This window comes from Sorghum bicolor, chromosome 2, assembly GCF_000003195.3.
Source record: "Sorghum bicolor cultivar BTx623 chromosome 2, Sorghum_bicolor_NCBIv3, whole genome shotgun sequence".
NCBI classification, from domain to species: domain Eukaryota; kingdom Viridiplantae; phylum Streptophyta; class Magnoliopsida; order Poales; family Poaceae; genus Sorghum; species Sorghum bicolor.
This window is the reverse complement of record NC_012871.2, coordinates 66783872-66801690: the sequence shown is the minus strand read 5'-3', so window position 1 is coordinate 66801690 and position 17819 is coordinate 66783872. Positions and strand designations below refer to the sequence as shown.

General features: G+C 43.6%; 3 protein-coding genes and 1 pseudogene across 7 annotated transcripts; 2 read left to right on the top strand and 2 right to left on the bottom strand.

Annotated features, from left to right (window-relative positions):
- On the bottom strand, nt 71-16771 carry LOC8074173. Of its 3 annotated transcripts, none has more exons than XM_002460584.2 (2): nt 16604-16771; nt 71-1449 (listed from the first exon to the last, which is right to left on the bottom strand). In XM_002460584.2, exons 1-2 carry the CDS (start codon nt 16651-16653, stop codon nt 249-251), a joined length of 1251 nt encoding a protein of 416 aa, XP_002460629.2. In that variant the 5' UTR covers nt 16654-16771; the 3' UTR covers nt 71-248. The 3 variants fall into 3 exon arrangements, with proteins under 3 accessions (XP_002460629.2, XP_021308168.1, XP_021308169.1); XM_021452493.1 differs by lacking the exon at nt 71-1449 and adding an exon at nt 14259-14643 and having other exon boundaries at nt 15386-16755; XM_021452494.1 differs by lacking the exon at nt 71-1449 and adding an exon at nt 14259-14640 and having other exon boundaries at nt 15386-16755.
- On the bottom strand, nt 3007-3783 carry LOC8077222 (chlorophyll a-b binding protein 2, chloroplastic). Its single transcript, XM_002460583.2, has one exon. The coding sequence runs from the start codon at nt 3732-3734 to the stop codon at nt 3252-3254; it is 483 nt and encodes a 160-aa protein (XP_002460628.1). The 5' UTR covers nt 3735-3783; the 3' UTR covers nt 3007-3251.
- On the top strand, nt 8123-12186 carry LOC8077221. Of its 3 annotated transcripts, none has more exons than XM_002462747.2 (9): nt 8123-8856; nt 9219-9338; nt 9794-9897; nt 10007-10156; nt 10234-10344; nt 10450-11436; nt 11521-11562; nt 11666-11729; nt 11849-12186. In XM_002462747.2, exons 1-9 carry the CDS (start codon nt 8263-8265, stop codon nt 11852-11854), a joined length of 2178 nt encoding a protein of 725 aa, XP_002462792.1. In that variant the 5' UTR covers nt 8123-8262; the 3' UTR covers nt 11855-12186. The 3 variants fall into 3 exon arrangements, with proteins under 3 accessions (XP_002462792.1, XP_021308166.1, XP_021308165.1); XM_021452490.1 differs by having other exon boundaries at nt 8124-8754; nt 9228-9338; XM_021452491.1 differs by lacking the exon at nt 9219-9338.
- Nucleotides 13131-17819, top strand: part of LOC8074172 — a 45847-nt pseudogene continuing 41158 nt past the window's right edge.

Sequence of the window (17819 nt, the reverse complement as noted above, 5' to 3'; positions counted from 1 at the left end):
CTTCAACTGCAACCAAACACTCTCTCCGTTTAAAAAAGGATGTAAATCTTGCTGCCGAAGACTCAAACAATTTTAAATTTAACTATATTTATAGATAATAGTGTCAATATTCATATATTTAAATCGATTCGTGAACTTGTGATTTTGTACTCCTCACAAAGTGAGACTTCCATTCTTTTTGGGGCAGAGGGGGAGTAGGTCCCTGTTGCGCCTCGGTACGAAGCCAATTATAACCCAGTATAGTACCGTTAAGGACCCATATATCTGGAAATTCCACTTGGAATGTAGACTTGAGTGAGACCGAAGAATACACCAGAGACAAAATCTGCTGCACCTTTTACAGTCTGGTTTTTCATATCAACAGCTACCACTGATGCCTTTTTGTCCAGGAATTTGTGTTTGTCCATGATGTAAACAACATCGTCATCGTGCAAGCTGATAGCAGGAAAGCCTGCGTGCCGTCCCTTCAGCACTGGTTCTTTGAGTACAGTGCCTTCCTGCAGATTAGGGGGCACACGAGAAGATGTTGGGTCACTGCAAACTTTGATCCTGCAGCCCTCCTCCCACTCTGTCTCCGTACGAGAAACCTTCATCCTCGATGTAGCTCCCTCCCAACCTTCCTCTAGGTCTAGTCCAACGTAGAGGCACATCTCGAAGTACATGATGTAGCCTCCGACGACATTGATGTCTCGAACATGCAGAGGTGAACCTCCGCGCAGTGTGGGCACACGCGGCGACGGCAATGGGATGTATTGAAGAATTTGGCTGTCCTGGAGTAAGTCACAGATGAGGATGCCATTCCACAGATCAACCCAAGCCACCAAACCCGCCATTGAACCTTGTTCCCCTCCGATGGAGATAATTTTGCTGGCATAGGTGTAGTTCTTTGCTGCTTCCGGTGAATCAATATGCATCAATCTCTTGCTCCATGAGTTGGTCTCCGAGGTGTACAGGTGTAGATCGTACTGCCCGATGGTGAAGGTCCAGCACAGTATGGTGATGAAGAACATACCGCGGCGGCGGAAGCGCAGGAGGCCGACGCTGCTGTCCGGGATGGAGAGATAGCGGGGCATGGCGACGAGCCTGAGCGTTGGCTTGGTGCCGGCCTCATAGACGAAGTAGTCACTGCCCGTAGAGTTGTTGGAGTTGTAGTTTGGATGGCAGATGGGGACGCGGAGCAGGGCGAGGTCCTTCTCCGTGGCGACGATCGCGGGATGGTCGTCGATCTCCAGGCCAGCTGGGCTGTGGACGGAGAAGTAGGACGCGCGTGGAGGGTGGGCCACCCAGAAGGTCACCTCGATGCGCCTGCCGCCCTTGGTGAAGGCGCCGGCGGTGGTGCCGTTGGTACGGTCGCTGATGTAGCCGATCGGATCGAAGAGGATGGAGTCCGGAAGGGGATCAATATCCTCGGGGTACATAGGCGGGGGAATCAGGATATTGGCAGGGAACATGTCGTGCTTGGACGCCGGATCATCGGGAGGACAGTGATCGTCTTCCATGGATGTTGGAGAGGAGGAGATCGATGTGGTAGGGATTTCTCGGCTGGGCGGTGGCGGCTGAAGCAGGAACTCTAACGAGAGTACGAGACATGCGTGTGAATAGGCCTGATGAGAGATGCATGTGAATAAGAAATACTCAGCTCCATCTGAAAAAAGAAACTATAAATCTCGTTTCTGAAAAATCAAACAATTCTAAATTTAGATCTCGAAATTTATATCTTCAAATAAACTAATTTAAATATATATTTTATAATTAATCTATACATATCATGCATTAATAAATATTGATTGCTTTTATATACATTTAGGTAAAATTCAGAATTATTTAACTCTAGGATAAACTCTATGCATACAATTGCTTTTATGTGTGGAGTGAATTAGGAGAAGCTACTTTGTTTAGCTCTCAGCCTCCAAGTTTATTTCAGAGAATCACTTCTCACTAAGAAACTATTTTGCAGAGCTTCTCCTAGATTCAGTCTAGAAGTTGCTTTAAGAGCTCTGCCAAACAGACTCTAGTATATCCACTGTGTGAGCTTTTATCAAACTCTTTGATTTTGTATGGATTATGGCCCTGTCTAGATCTCCTAATAAAAAGGAGAATGGGGTGAAAATGAGAATATGATCTAAACACTTGTATTTTAGAATCCAACTATCTACCCTAAACCTAGTATTCAGAGATTTTCACTAAATGCAATAATCACTATAAGAATAAGATTCAAAACACCCATCATTTGTATCCAGATTCTATATATCTAGAATCAGAATTTCACTATGAAAATAATATCCAAACAAGCCCCATATATACCTGGGAGCTTCACATTGTAATTCTCAACAATCAAAGAATAATTCCTCTGACATTGTATCATTTGTTCTTTTTACATGTATCTATCGTGTTGTTCATGAGAGACAAAGAGTTAAAGGTTCTAACCACAGGTAACATGGCACATACATGGTACACACTAGAACATTGTGACACGAGATCATTTGAGACACAAAATTGTATAGAGATTTCAAAGAAATAAGTGCATTTTCATGATAAATGTTTCATAAAAAAACACATATTCCAAAGGGACCTTATAGTGCTGGTCTACTGGAGATGATAGAGCAGTGCTGGTTTCATCGGTGCCAACTGCCAACAGGTGGCGGCTTGCTGGCCTCGGTTGGGTGGACACAATCCAACAAAACGATGGTAGGAACAGGTTATGATGTTGTTTGTATCTTGTGGGAAAAAAAAACTCGAATTGGGAGAGAATATAGCATGTACCCCCCTGAGCATTCGCATTAAGTTAGAGGTTACACAGGTGATCTCAAAGAAGGGGACAAGGGGCATGACAGGGTCATGAGTTAATTATGAACAGTTGCTTATTGTGTGAATTTAAGCATTGCATTCATGTGTATATCTTTCATTTTCATCGATAGTTTCTGTTTATCCAAGCACTTATGCTTGCAAAATTCCTAGAGCTAGGAAGTACTATAAAAACAGCAGAAAGCATCGCAGACGAACAAATTAATGGATGACCTTAATCTGACAAATCAATAATTAACCACCGGGAAACAAAACCACAACTACTATTGCACAAGCATCGTTCGTCTTAGTGTACAACGCCAACTCATCATCATCTCGACTTGCCCCCTGAAATGCAACGTGAAACAAGAGACACACATGCAGCTAACTTGCAGCATCAATCAATCCACGTACGCCCTCTCCGAAAAGACAATGGAGTTGCATAACCAACTGAGCAGCTGATGAGCTTAGTTGCCGGGGACGAAGTTGGTGGCGTAGGCCCAGGCGTTGTTGTTGACTGGGTCAGCCAGGTGGTCAGCGAGGTTCTCGAGCGGGCCCTTGCCGGTGACGATGGCCTGGACGAAGAAGCCGAACATGGAGAACATGGCGAGGCGGCCGTTCTTGAGCTCCTTCACCTTGAGCTCGGCGAAGGCCTCGGGGTCGTCGGCCAGGCCGAGGGGGTCGAAGCTGCCGCCTGGGTAGAGCGGGTCGACGACCTCGCCGAGCGGCCCGCCGGCAACGCGGTAGCCCTCGACGGCGCCCATGAGCACGACCTGGACGGCCCAGATGGCGAGGATGCTCTGCGCGTGGATCAGGCTGGGGTTGCCCAGGTAGTCCAGGCCGCCCTCGCTGAAGATCTGGGAGCCGGCCTTGAACCAGACGGCCTCGCCGAACTTGACGCCGTTGCGGGCGAGCAGCTCGGGGAAGACGCAGCCGAGCGCGCCCAGCATGGCCCAGCGGGAGTGGATCACCTCCAGCTCGATCTGAAAAAACTGTAAATCTCGTTTCTGAAAAAACAAACAATTCTAAATTTAAATCTTAAAAATTTATATCTTCAAATAAACTAATTTAAAAATATATATAATTAATCTATACATATCGTACATTAATAAATATTGATTGCTTTTATATACATTTAGGTAAAATTCAGAATTATTTAACTCTAGGATATACTCTATGCATACAATTGCTTTTATGTGTGGAGTGAATTAGGATAAGCTACTTTGTTTAGCTCTTAGCCTCCAAGTTTATTTCAGAGAATCACTTCTCACTAAGAAACTATTTTGCAGAGCTCCTTCTAGATTTAGTCTAGAAGTTGCTCTACGAGCTCTACCAAATAGACCCTAATATGTCCATTGTAGATTCAATCTAGAAGTTGCTCTAGGAGCTCTACCAAATAGATCCTAATATGTCCATTGTGTGAGCTCTTATCAAACTCTTTGATTTTGTCTGGATTACGGCCCTGTCTAGATCTCTGAAAGGATCAAAATGTTCAAGAGGGAAGGTGAATTGGCCTTCTCTAAAAATTTAAGCAACCTATAAGCTCTAATTTCACCCCTTGTGCCTAATGTGACTAAAAAGCTACCGGATAAAAGTTTTGCAACATAGTTCCAATCCTATTCTAGCATGACAATTCTAAAAATGTAAAAACACAAAGTAAATGCTAGAAAGTAAAGGAGTAGTGGAAGAAAATGCTCGGCGATGTTTTGTCGAGGTATCGGAGAGTCGCCACTCTCCACTAGTCCTCGTTGGAGCACCCGCGCAAGGGTCTTGCTCCCCCTTGGTCCGCGCAAGTACCAAGTGCTCTCTACGGGCTGATTCTTCGACACGCCGTTGCGGTGAATCGCCCATAACCGCTCACAAGCTTGACACGAGCCACCCACAAGAACTCCGGATGGTCTTCGTGCCTCCAATCACCACCGAACCGTCTATGTAATGGCGATCACCAAAAGTAACAAGCAAAGAACTCTCACTTGACCCAAACAAGGCTCTTGAGAGTGGTGGATGCCACTAGTACACACCCATACTGTACAGGCGGCTGGAAACCCATTTCTACTGGCGTTTTTCAGCACCGCCTGCGCTGGAGGCTAGTAGAAATGGGACATTTCTACATGCGGTAACTAAGAACCGCCTGTAAAAATAAATTTCTACAGGCGGTTTAGTTATGTGAACCGCCTGTAGAAATGTTTTTACAGAAAATAGAAAAATCGACTTTTAAAAATAGAAAAAAAAGATCACCCTCGCGCATACCCTCCTCTACCACTCCACCTATCACTCACTTGTGTCTATATTAGAGTTTAGTTCACCACATACTATCACAAACCGAGCATATATTGATTATTTGAGGCCCTAAACGGATTCCAATGGAAAAGTTGTCAACTATAAAGTTTCATAACTTTTTAAGATCTACAACTTTTATATTTAAAGTTTTTCCATCCGAGGTCATTTACAAAATTTGAATTTCAAATTTAAGAAATTCAAACGTTGTTTTCGACGACAAGATGATGTCAAATGAAAAAATTATCAACTACAAAGTTTCATAACTTTTCGAGATCTACAACTTTCATGTTGACAGTTTTTTCAAACAAGATCATTTGAAAAACTCAAAAAATTTAATTTCAAATTATTTCTAGAGGCGGCTTTCTTAACAAACTGCCTGTAGAAATATGATTTTTACAGGCGGTTTCTTAGGAGAACCGCCTGTAGAAATACATGATTTCTACAGGCGGTTTTGTTAGGAAAACCGCCTGTAGAAATATGATTTTTAGTGGCGGTTCATTAGGACAACCGCCTGTAGAAATGCATGATTTCTACAGGCGGTTCAGTTAAACCGCCTGTGAAAATGCATCTTCACAGGCGGTTCGTGGTTCTGACACCGCCCTTTTTACACCACAGCCGCGTGATAACTACAACCGCCTGTAGTATAGAAAGGGCGCGTCGGCGTTGTACTCTTTTCTACTAGTGTGCACACTTGACTCTTGAAATTCTACTAGAGAAGGATTCTCATAAGAAATCTCTCAAATCTCAATCCTCTCTAGGATCTTGCTTCTCTCTTGCTCCACAAGGTGATTCTCAACTGAACAAATAGGCAAGAGACCTCCCATGGACGAGGTAAAGGAGTATAAATACACCCCACGAAGTCCAGGGATCGGCCAACCGTTTTACACTGAAAACGGGGTCATCGGACGCTGTTGATGTTGCACCGGACGCTCCGCACCGAGCGTCCGGTGATACCTCAACGGCTAACTGTACTGTCTCTGACAGGTCACCGGATGCTACTTCCCAGCGTCCAGTGCTACCGTCCGGTGCTCCGAGGAAGTTTACAACCTCTCTGAGTTTAAGACCAGACGCTACCCGGCGAGTCCGGTGCTAGCGTCCGGTGCTCGGGGGAAGTTTACAACTTCTCTGAGTTTAGGAGCGGATGCTACCCGGTGAGTCCGGTGCTAACGTCCGGTGCCTAACCCTAGGCACCGAGCACTCTAACGGCTAAAGGACCTCACCGGACGCACTCACAGAGCGTCCGGTGCAGCGTCCGGTGCCTACTTAGGCACCCAAACTTCGTCGAAACGCGATCGTTCCAAAATGAAGTTTGTTCCTCTCGATCTAAGGACTATCTCTGAGCTGCCTAGTGCTAGGTTACCAAGTGTGCACCACACTTAAACCTAAAGCCTTGCCTAAGTCAAGCTACTAGATCAAAGCCCCTCTTAATAGTACGGTCAAAGGAAAACAAAGTCCTAAACTACTCTAAGTGCCCTTCTTCACCATATGACACTTAGACCTAGTCTATTCTTGATGATGTCCATCCATCCTTTGAAAACCGAAACGATTTCCACTATTAAGTAGGCATGTACGTCCCTATTCATCGAGTACCTATTACTATGACCTCACTAATGACTTTGCCTCTGCAAAACACACGTTAGTCACAGTAATCAACATTGTCATTAATCACCGAAACCATTAGGGGCCTAGATGCTCTTTCAATCTCCTAATAATTAAAAAGGAGAATGGGGGTGAAAATGAGAATATGATCCAAACACTTGTGTTTTAGAATCCAACTATCTACCCTAAACCTAGTATTTGGAGATTTTCACTATGAAAATGCAAGAATCGCTATAAAAATAAGATTCAAAACACCACTCATTTGTATTCAGATTCTATATTCAGTATATTCAGTATCTTGAATCCAGAATTTCACTATGAGAATAAAATCCAAACAAGCCCTATATATATATATGTGGGAGCTTCACATTGTAATTATCAACAATCAAAGAATAAATTATAATTCCTCTGACTATTCTACACCAAACTGTTATACTGAGCAAAATTAAGTATCGTTCAGTATTCGTGTTTCAGTATTATTCAGTATTTCGTGGTCCTAGGTGTTAGACAAGATGATATTGAACACTCTCCAGTATTGCTTAGTATTTTTTTCTACTCAGTTTTAACTTGCGGTGCAATATTCTACATAGAGTGTGTGTGTGTGTATATATTCGTGGTAGACCCTTAGCATGCTCATGGTGCGACAAATGAAGAAGCCGTCGAGCACCTAGGTCGTGTTCTCGGCAAGCCACGGCCCACGGGCTTCCTGCTCGTGCTCGGGCAGAGCGCCGACGTTGCGTACGGCCCGGAGTGGAGCTATAAGAGGCGACATGGAGTCTAGACGTAGGCTTGATGATCTGGTGGGCGGATTGCCGGGTTCAGGTCTTCAGGAAGACGTACACCAAACAGCTGATGGTGGAGTAGGCGGCATGTGGGCGCGCATGAAGCAACCGGGCAGTCACAGCATGGGCTGAACGAGTTCGCATGAAGATCGAGTTGCTTTCTCGGCTATGACACTGTCACCTGGTATCGCTCATCGGCTATGGAGACGAGCCCGCACAAGTACATGCATCATGCATGTCAAGGGTGATGGAGCAGGCAGTTCTGGAAAATTTGCTTAGAAGAGTCGTTTGGTCGGAAACTCGGAATTGGGAGTCGAAGGATGGAGGTAAAGTTGCAGCGTGTCACCGGATCTCGTCCCACAGACCTCCACCATCAGTCCATCACCATCAGACAAACAGTGCGGAGTTGGGCTCCTCCAGGGATGCAAGACCGGTTAACCGCAAATCTATTATAAATAATATAATATGCTTAGATTTTATGGGTTTATAAATAATTTATAAAAATTATCTTGAAATTTACATTTACAGATTCACGATCAACCCGTCCTACATCCGCTCCTCGCGCAGCCAGGCATTCCCCCACCGAGCGCCCGAGCCAACTCCGACGCGTCCTAGACAGAGTCCAATAGGAGCACAGCGCAAGTCCGCAACGGGTCTTTTGGTTGGCTTGTCCGCGTCGAGCCGTCGAACCACCATTGGGCTAGGGTTTAAGGGAAAAAAAAAAGCATCTCGCGCTCTCCGCGGCGTGTCCAGCTCCCACCCCCGCCGTCTCCATCTCTCTCCCCGGCCCTCTCCATCTTGCCCCCTCCTCTCCGCCATGGGGGACAAGAAAGTCGCGTCGGGCTTGGGGATTAGGGAGGGCGAGGGCTCGCGTGTTGCCTCCGAAGCGGTCACAAAGGTAGTACCATTGACGGGCTCGGGCTCGGGCTCGGACTCGGGCTCGGGCTCGGCGGAGGCATCGGCATCGGCATCGGCGGTGGCCGAGGTCTCCGTCCAGGCGGCGCCGGCGGTGGCCGAGGTCCCCGGCGTGGGGAACGACCCGCCATCCGCAGACGATCTGATTTCGAAAAGACTCCGAGCCATACGAAAGAAGATCAAATATGCGACTTCCATTGAGGAGATGAGTGCTGCAGGAAAGGCTATAAACGAAGATCAGAAGAAAAAGATGGAACTAAAGCCAGCGTTCAAAATGGTAGAAGAAGAACTGAATAACATCTCGCTGATGCTTTCTTCAGGAAAGCTCCTCTCACCAGGCCTCCAACAGAGGACACAATCACCACCACCCCAAGCCATCACCAAGGATGTCAAGGTGCCTCCGCCCCTAGGCCCCGATCAGGCCTCTACCGTGAATGTCACTGGGTCGACATCCACTGCACAGGACCCAGTCCCTCCTCTCAGCAAGGTGGAACAGGTAAAATTACGCCCTGTAGCTCCTAGATTTTATAACTGTATTCGCATGCCACCTGCTACCAATTGCACATAGAAAATTATTGAAGTTCTGAAAATTTTCTTCGGAATTCATCAAGATGTTGCTCTATGTGATGGCAAGGCTTTTCGGTAGCTATTAGGTGCTGTGACATTATTTGGTTGTTACCTTGTAGCAATTCCATCTAGAAGTTTTATTAAAATTCTACAAATTTCCTTCGGAATTCATGAAGAGGTGGCTCTGTTCTAACGTTTTTATGGTTCATGGAAGCAATTACATATAGAAATTTATCAAAAATCTGGTTTCTTTTTTCTTCCAAATCTTTGTGTGACAAGGCTTTTCATTAGTTGTGCGAGGTGCCTCCGCCCCTAGGCCCCGATCAGGCCTCTACCGTGAATGTCACTGGGTCGACATCCACTGCACAGGACCCAGTTGACCCAGTCCCTCCTCTCAGCAAGGTGGAACAGGTAAAATTACGCCCTGTAGCTCCTAGATTTTATAACTGTATTTGCATGCCACCTGCTACCAATTGCACATAGAAAATTATTGAAGTTCTGAAAATTTTCTTCGGAATTCATCAAGATGTTGCTCTATGTGATGGCAAGGCTTTTCGGTAGCTATTAGGTGCTGTGACATTATTTGGTTGTTACCTTGTAGCAATTCCATCTAGAAGTTTTATTAAAATTCTACAAATTTCCTTCGGAATTCATGAAGAGGTGGCTCTGTTCTAACGTTTTTATGGTTCATGGAAGCAATTACATATAGAAATTTATCAAAAATCTGGTTTCTTTTTTCTTCCAAATCTTTGTGTGACAAGGCTTTTCATTAGTTGTGCGTACCTCCCTCCCCACCCACCACCACCACACACACATCCAGTTGCATTGATTTGTATCCTTCTAATTTGTGGATTTATGGTGTCCAGTGGCATGAAAAACTAAAGGGAGGTAAGGTTCTTGATTATAAGCAAGTTACAATGGCACAAGGAGATGTGGAAGTGGCAAAACACTTCGGGAACTTTTTGGCTAAGTACGTATAATTCTTTCACATGTGCATTCTGTACATAGTCTAAAAATTCCTTAACAAGCATTATATGTGACTCTTATTTCTTGCTTACTATAAATATTATTATGTCCAGTTTCCCTGCTGGAGCACCAAAACCCTATTACCACTGCCAGTTGGCTGCGATGGTTGAAGGTTCTGGATCTAATGTTCTACTTGTGCCATATGAACACCTTGGAAGATACTCAAGGAACCTTGCTATGGGAGTGTGCAGCCATTATAAGAGGTGAGATTTACTGTCTCACATTCTTTTTGCCAGTTCATTCCATTGGGTGCTCAAGAATTCAATTTATTGTGCAATAGGTTAAAGAAACATTTAACTAGAGCTGCAAGAAAATATATGGTGGAGTCCTTTCCACAGGAACCAGAATTAGCCAAGAAACTCACTCTAAAGTTTTTGGAGCTCCCAATGAGGTAACTGCCCTAAGTACTGTTTAATATATGTGGGTCTGATGTTACCACTTTAGCTTAACGAGTATGGTATGAATAATTTTTTTTAAAAAAAATATGTGCATGCAGTCATCAAACGTTTGAACTGTTTCTTGATTCCATCACTCTGGTAAAAGAAATGAAAGTCTTTGGCGAGAAGCGTTCCACAGCAATACCGACTCCAGCTGCCTGCTCCATGCTACAGAAAATACTCTGGGAAATGACAAAAAACCATATGAGAGGTTTTTCCTGGGACGGAGAATTTGGAATTTCAGACATTGAGGTCTTCAATGGAAGAAGTTTTCTGTTTTGCAAATCTCCGCAAAGGATTGCTGGCCGAGATAAGTTGTTAAGAGCAGCTAGAAAAGATTTCTTGCGTTTTGCAGAGTCTATTCTATCAAAGTTGCCTTCCAAGAAGTACTTCATTCCCTTCTTTATGGAATTTGATACGATGCTAAGAAAAATGAAGCAGTTTCCTTCTTTCTATTCTGATCCTCACTTGGTGGAGAATCTACGTGATTTAGTATGCCATCACCCTTTCCTGAAACCTCCAGTGGTCACAGCAAGTTTCCTGTCAGGTCTACACAATGCCTTGTGTTCTTATGACGAAGGTGATGAGGATGCAGTATTCAAGATAAATCTGGAGAAGGACAGATCTCAAATTTTCGGATGGATGAGGAAGATAGAAAGTTCAGGTAACTCTATGCTTGTTGAAGTGTTCGGGTTCAAGAATAAGAAGGCTGAAGAGAATCAACGCACAGAGTTACGCATTCTAAAGGGTGAAGTGCTGGAGTCGGAAGAGTATGATAAATATCTACACACAGGACCCTATGTAGACAATCTGGAGTCCTTCATAGAATTCATGAGACACCTATTTGAGCACGCCAGGGATAGGACCAAGGAGAAGAGAAGGGCACTTCTGGGCCATGATGGAAGAATCGCCGATTCAAATCAAAAGCCGCGGAAGCAGTACATGAATTCACTCGAAGAGACTATGCTTGCTGCTTCCATGTATGTGGGGTCATATATTGTGCGGGTCTTCACCACTCTAGCTACAACTGATTCCTTCAAAGGAATGTAAGTCCATTCAATTATGTTTTGTGCTTTTCTATACTAGCTTCTGTGTGGAGGGCATTCCAACAATGAGATATTGTTTTGTAGGGTTCTTGCATTCTGGAATGCATATAAAAATTCTTCAAGCTGGTAGACTCCCACAGCCCTAAGCTCCTGCTGCATGCTTTGTCCTTAGCAAATGTGTACTTGTAATTGTCTAATTTTTAATAACATTTGTTTACCTGTATTGTAGCCCATCAAATTTCTTGGAGGATCCAATGTTAGAGCAATCATTACTCTTGCAGCAAGAGGAGGATGTGAGTCAAAGAATTTTCTTTGCATGGAGAAATACATTTGTGCCAAAATACATTTTTGCCAAGTGATATCAACTTTGATCTGATATGATTTTGATTTTGTTTTCGATTCTCATTCTCAGGCTTAGGCTCCTCGTATCTCAAGAATCAAGATGAAGAGGGGCTTCCTTTATGAAGCAGGAGTTGTTCTTTGGTGTCTGCGTACCTGCAAAATCCCTGAAGTCTGCATCATGAAAAACTCGCATGATAGTTATGCAGCTTAAATTTAAATGTGTTTGTGTGATTGAACTTAGATTCTCTGTATCGTGGATTAATGTTTGTTGTGTTTGTGTGTGAGAACCTACTATGATTGTGACTTGTGAGATACTCAAACTCAGGTTTGTAAGTGTTTCATGTGTTTTGTGTGTGATTTCTAGATCATTGTGATGTGACTGAACTTTATTATGTGTTATCCTGCCTATCTTGCAAGTGCCAGAATCAATGTTTATTTGTGTAAGTACATCTAATCGGAATTACCCGAATATCTCTTTTCAACTTGCTGCGAGGATTGCCTCTAACCAGAAGAGAAACTGAGAGGAGCAAGTTAAAAGGCCTGAGAAGGTATGCATTTCTGTGATGCAGCATTGATGTAATTGTTTTAGCTCTTTAACTGCATTAGTATCTTGTGGTTTTCTGCATTTCTTTTTCTTCCTGTTCATACAAGTTGGTGAGCATTTTTTCTAAGTAACTGCAGTTAGTATACAGAATGGAAAGCATACCTTTAAACCTGCAAACCCATATTACATTTGTCCTTTCACCTGAAACCAGTGCATATCTTTATTCATATAATAGCACCAAGTTTAATATCATACTACTGCAGACCTCAACCTTCAAACAGCCAAACAAGTGTACAATCTTATGTTACACAATAGTACCTTCTTTGTTAATATAATAACCAATAGGAATTAGATGCCACCTTAAGTAGGTGTTGTATGAGAAATTATGATCAGAAGAAAATAAGAAACATATTTGATGTGTTCTTGATACAAATACATTGCTGCAATATGCATGAAGCCATACGATGATCAGCATATGATTGTAGGGTGAGGCAAATTTAAAACTAGTTGCCACTGTCATGCATGATTTCTATTATCTTCTATTTTTACCAAAATTGACATGATCTTGGTTATTTTACAGTGCAGATAAAATTAATAGTAACAAGTTGCAGGTCAAGTCTCATTGGTCAACATATATTTCTTTTTTCATGGAAAACTAGTGCTATAATATCAGCATTTTAGGCAAGCGACCTGAATATTAAGATGATGGTGATAGGGGTGACATGATGGGGAGACTGTAAGGGGACGATGCCACAAGTGGGGATGCTGAGGCACGCCTCCCTTGTGTAACCTCTGATATAGAAGTTATATGAAATGGTACCTGACATACTTAACTCGGAGAGTCTTGACTGTCAGCACCAGCAGTACTATACGAAATGGTACCTATCACATGCGTGTCAATTAGCTGCTGATCACCAATCCACACAGGGCACCTACTTGGATCAGCATCCTTCGATATGCTGCTATTCATGTTTGCATATGCGGTAGGCCACACATGAACAATTATTTCTGCATTGTGCCTCACACTCCTTAAGGACTTCCTTCCTGATGCGCACAAATTTGTCAGGCACCTGCATACCTATCATCTGGCAATGCCAAGAAATTCGGCTTATCAGTCACAATAAATCAGCCAACAATATTTTCTGTCTTGACCAAACGAATAAGGCGCCCCACATTGCAGTGCTTTCTTTCATCGGCAGCCCTGTTTGAAGCTGCCAGCATTCCATTCTCCAATCTACCCCATCCACAGGCTCAAACCCTTGAAAGCACTTGCAGGTTGGGGTAGTCTCTGTGTTGTCACTGTATCCAGACAACCCTTAGTAGCCGTACCTGCTACACTTGTAGTCAGGCCACGCTGTTAGTACTGTCCAATCTGATGGATCCCTGTTCCAACTAAACACTTTAACCTGCCAGAGTAGCTCATCAAAAAACAAGGCGGTAGTCGACCATGGTCCATGACTGGTCTAAGAAACAAGGCGGTTGCCATCGTGCGTATTGTAGCTCCTCCACATATTTCATGCCTGGAGCTGTGCCCTGTTCGGAAGAACTGCTACTGATCCAGTAGCATTCGAACCACGCCTCTATTCCAAAATAATTATCGTTTTCGCTTCGCAAAAAATAACCGTCATCCTTGTTTCCCAAAAAATAACTTTAATTAAATATATATTAAAAGATATTAATATTTATGTTACATAATAAGTATCATTAAAAAGATCTTTAAATCTAATTTTTTAACAAATTTATTTACAGATATAAATATTGCATGTATTTTCTACAAATCAAATCAAACATACAAACCCCAAACAAAGTTTAATTTGATATAGAGGGAGTATGGTATAAGCCACTTTTCCACCGGCCTACATCGGCCAAGACAAGATTCGAGGTGTTAGAAAAAATCTAAGGAGCTGAGGAGATGCATATATAAAGGATAAATATAGATAGTCACAACTAATCCTTGCCCACACGAGCAATTTCCTGGGCATCCCATTTTTTAAAATAACTGCAACCCAATTTTTTTTGCAACACACATCTCGATGTTAAGTGTTTTAGTACATCCATGACTGCTGTTTGAATCATTTCCATAACATGCCTGTAGACCATATATAAATGCCGTCACCACTGCCCTATCTCACAGAACCATACATTACATAAATGCAGTTGATCAACGCCATCGGCGCCCTCTTCTCCAAGCCTCACCTTACATAAATGCAGTTGATCAACGCCATCGGCGCCCTCTTCTCCAAGCCTCACCCTCTTCAGGAACCGCTTGCTTCCCTTTTGCAATTCCGTTCTTGCTTGTTTCAGCATCATTCTCTTCGCTTCTATCCAGTAAAATAGCATATGTTAGTCTAAAAAACAGCTTTAGGGCAAAAACAACGGATCATAAACAACTTTCCACCATCATCATCTAAGAATGGCCACAAAGCAGCACGCCCACAAATAAAACAATTATCAACCAATTGCAGTCCTAGAATACGAGTTAGATTACATGGTTATATAGCCTTTGCTCCGCCAGTCAAACTAGCTAAAGTTTTTCAGCTTAAGTAGTGTTCCTTGGAAATTATCTTAAATCCGATGAATAAAATGAAATCTCGCAAGGAAAGCAAGACCAACTACCACATGTATGCTCCAGAACACACTGTTGCTTTTTAGGTGCATATTTTGCATCATGTAACCAGCCTAGTAAATATTTGAACAGGGTGAACTGCAGAAACTATGGTTGGAAATCGACCAAAAGAATAGTATGATTGCATCCAAGATTTTCTAACAAATGAATTAATGAAAATGAGAATCTTATTGGACCATTGGTCAGGCATCGATGCATTACTCTGCAGTAATAACGTACTACAAATATAAACAACTGTACAGCATAAATAACTCAAAGTCAAAGATGAAATTTTGAAAGGACTTTTCTGCCAATACAAGCATGCTCATTTACCATAATTTAGTTTGTTATTATTAAGCAGTTCCAAACACTTGACCTTGTTAACAAAGGCTAGGATCCTAGAAAACTCAAGCCTAAGACCACAAACATATAACAATGTTACCACAACACATAATTACCTGGTAGAGGACCAAAGACCCATATATCTGGAAATTCCACTTGGAATGTAGGCTTGAGTGAGACCGAAGAATACACCAGAGACAAAATCTGCTGCACCTTTTACAGTCTGGTTTTTCATATCAACAGCTACCACTGATGCCTTTTTGTCCAGGAATTTGTGTTTGTCCATGATGTAAACAACATCGTCATCGTGCAAGCTGATAGCAGGAAAGCCTGCGTGCCGTCCCTTCAGCACTGGTTCTTTGAGTACAGTGCCTTCCTGCAGATTAGGGGGCACTCGAGAAGATGTTGGGTCACTGCAAACTTTGATCCTGCAGCCCTCCTCCCACTCTGTCTCCGTACGAGAAACCTTCATCCTCGATGTAGCTCCCTCCCAACCTTCCTCTAGGTCTAGTCCAACGTAGAGGCACATCTCGAAGTACATGATGTAGCCTCCGACGACATTGATGTCTCGAACATGCAGAGGTGAACCTCTGCGCAGTGTGGGCACACGCGGCGACGGCAATGGGATGTATTGAAGAATTTGGCTGTCCTGGAGTAAGTCACAGATGAGGATGCCATTCCACAGATCAACCCAAGCCACCAAACCCGCCATTGAACCTTGTTCCCCTCCGATGGAGATAACTTTGCTGGCATAGGTGTAGTTCTTTGCTGCTTCCGGTGAATCAATATACATCAATCTTTTGCTCCATGACTTAGTCTTGGAGCTGTACAGGTGGAGATCGTACTGCCCAATGGTGAAGGTCCAACACAGTATGGCGATTAAGAACATACCGCGTCGGCGGAAGCGCAGGAGGCCGACGTTGCTGTCCGGGATGGAGAGATAGGGGGGCATGGCGATGAGCTTGAGCCTTGGCTGCTTGCGCTTGGTGCCGGCCTCATAGACGAAGTAGTCACTGTCCGTAGAGTTGAAGTTGTAGTTTGGATGGCAGAAGGGGACGCGGAGCAGGGCGAGGTCCTTCTCCGTGGTGACGATCGCGGGATGGTCGCCGATCTCCAGGCCAGCTGGGGTGCGGACGGAGAAGTAGGACGCGCGTGGAGGGTGGGCCACCCAGAATGTCACCTCGATGCGCCTGCCGCCCTTAATCAAGGCGCCGGCGGTGGTGTGGTTGGTGCGGTCGCTGATGTAGCCGATCGGATCGAAGAGGATGGAGTCCGGAAGGGGATCAATATCCTCGGGGTACATAGGCGGGGGAATCAGGATATTGGCAGGGAACATGTCGTGCTTGGACGCCGGATCATCGGGAGGACAGTGATCGTCTCCCATGGATGTTGGAGGAGGGGATCGATGTTAGAGGTAGGGGGATTTCGCTCCTCGGACGGATGCGGGCGGTGGCGGCTGAAGCACAAAACCCTAATGAGAGATGCGTGTGAATCAATATATATAGCGAATGTAAAACTCTGGGTCTGGGTGTATCCAAATTTCCACCTTGGGTCGGGCCTCGCCATGGCCTTGTTGGACTGAGTAAGTTCTAATGGGCTTGTTGGACTCAGTAAAAAAGGGCTTTGCTGGACCAATTCGATTGAAATTTTTTTTACCGAATTACTATTCATCTATCGGGTGTTACTCTATCTCTTAATCAAACAGATTCGCGCTATTTTTGCGCTGACAGTTCTCAAACTGTTTAGCTATGTCATCCGGCTCAAACTTGTTCATCTGTGTCACCCTAAACTCTAAACTTTCAAATCGATCATTTAGAACCTCGAATTTGTTTGGTTGTATTATCTAGATCTCGTTTAAGTCCTCAAACTTGTTCAGTTGTGTCATTTTATGACTAAACATTATAAACTTATAAAATCAATATATATTTATAAAATTATCTAAAATTTATAAATCTAATCTTGTTAGACTTTTAGTAACATTTACTTTAAATTAGAGGAATGATATGAGGCAAATAAGGGATGAAAACAACTCCATAAATTCCCTTACTATCACAACAATAGAGGGACGATAGTCCTATTTCGATGTACATGAACATGGTTCAAGATATTGTTGAACATATGACAATCACTATTTAGTACTAGTATTAGGAATGTAATCATTTCACCAAATATAAAAGAATAGACTCATGATGCACCATTTCATATATTTGCTCCCTCAAATCAAACACTGTATATGTTCACCGAGGTTTGGAGCAGTGTCTTGGAAATGAAATGACAAAGGAGTAGCTCGATTTGTGACTTGTCAGCAGCTATTGGATTTGAGAATGGCACGCGAGGAACCGTGCTTCCACTCCAACGTCGCATCCGGTCGGTCATGCCTGCCTGCTTCGTTCTAAAGTAGAATTTCAGTGTGGTTGTTGGTGTTGGCGAAGATTTCATTGCGCGCATGACACATGCATGCTGAGAAGATTGGTCCTTTGTTTTTTGTAACCAAGGATTGGAGCGTGTCTTGTTTATTTTCTTTGCTGTCCTGGTTTCGTGACCTTCACT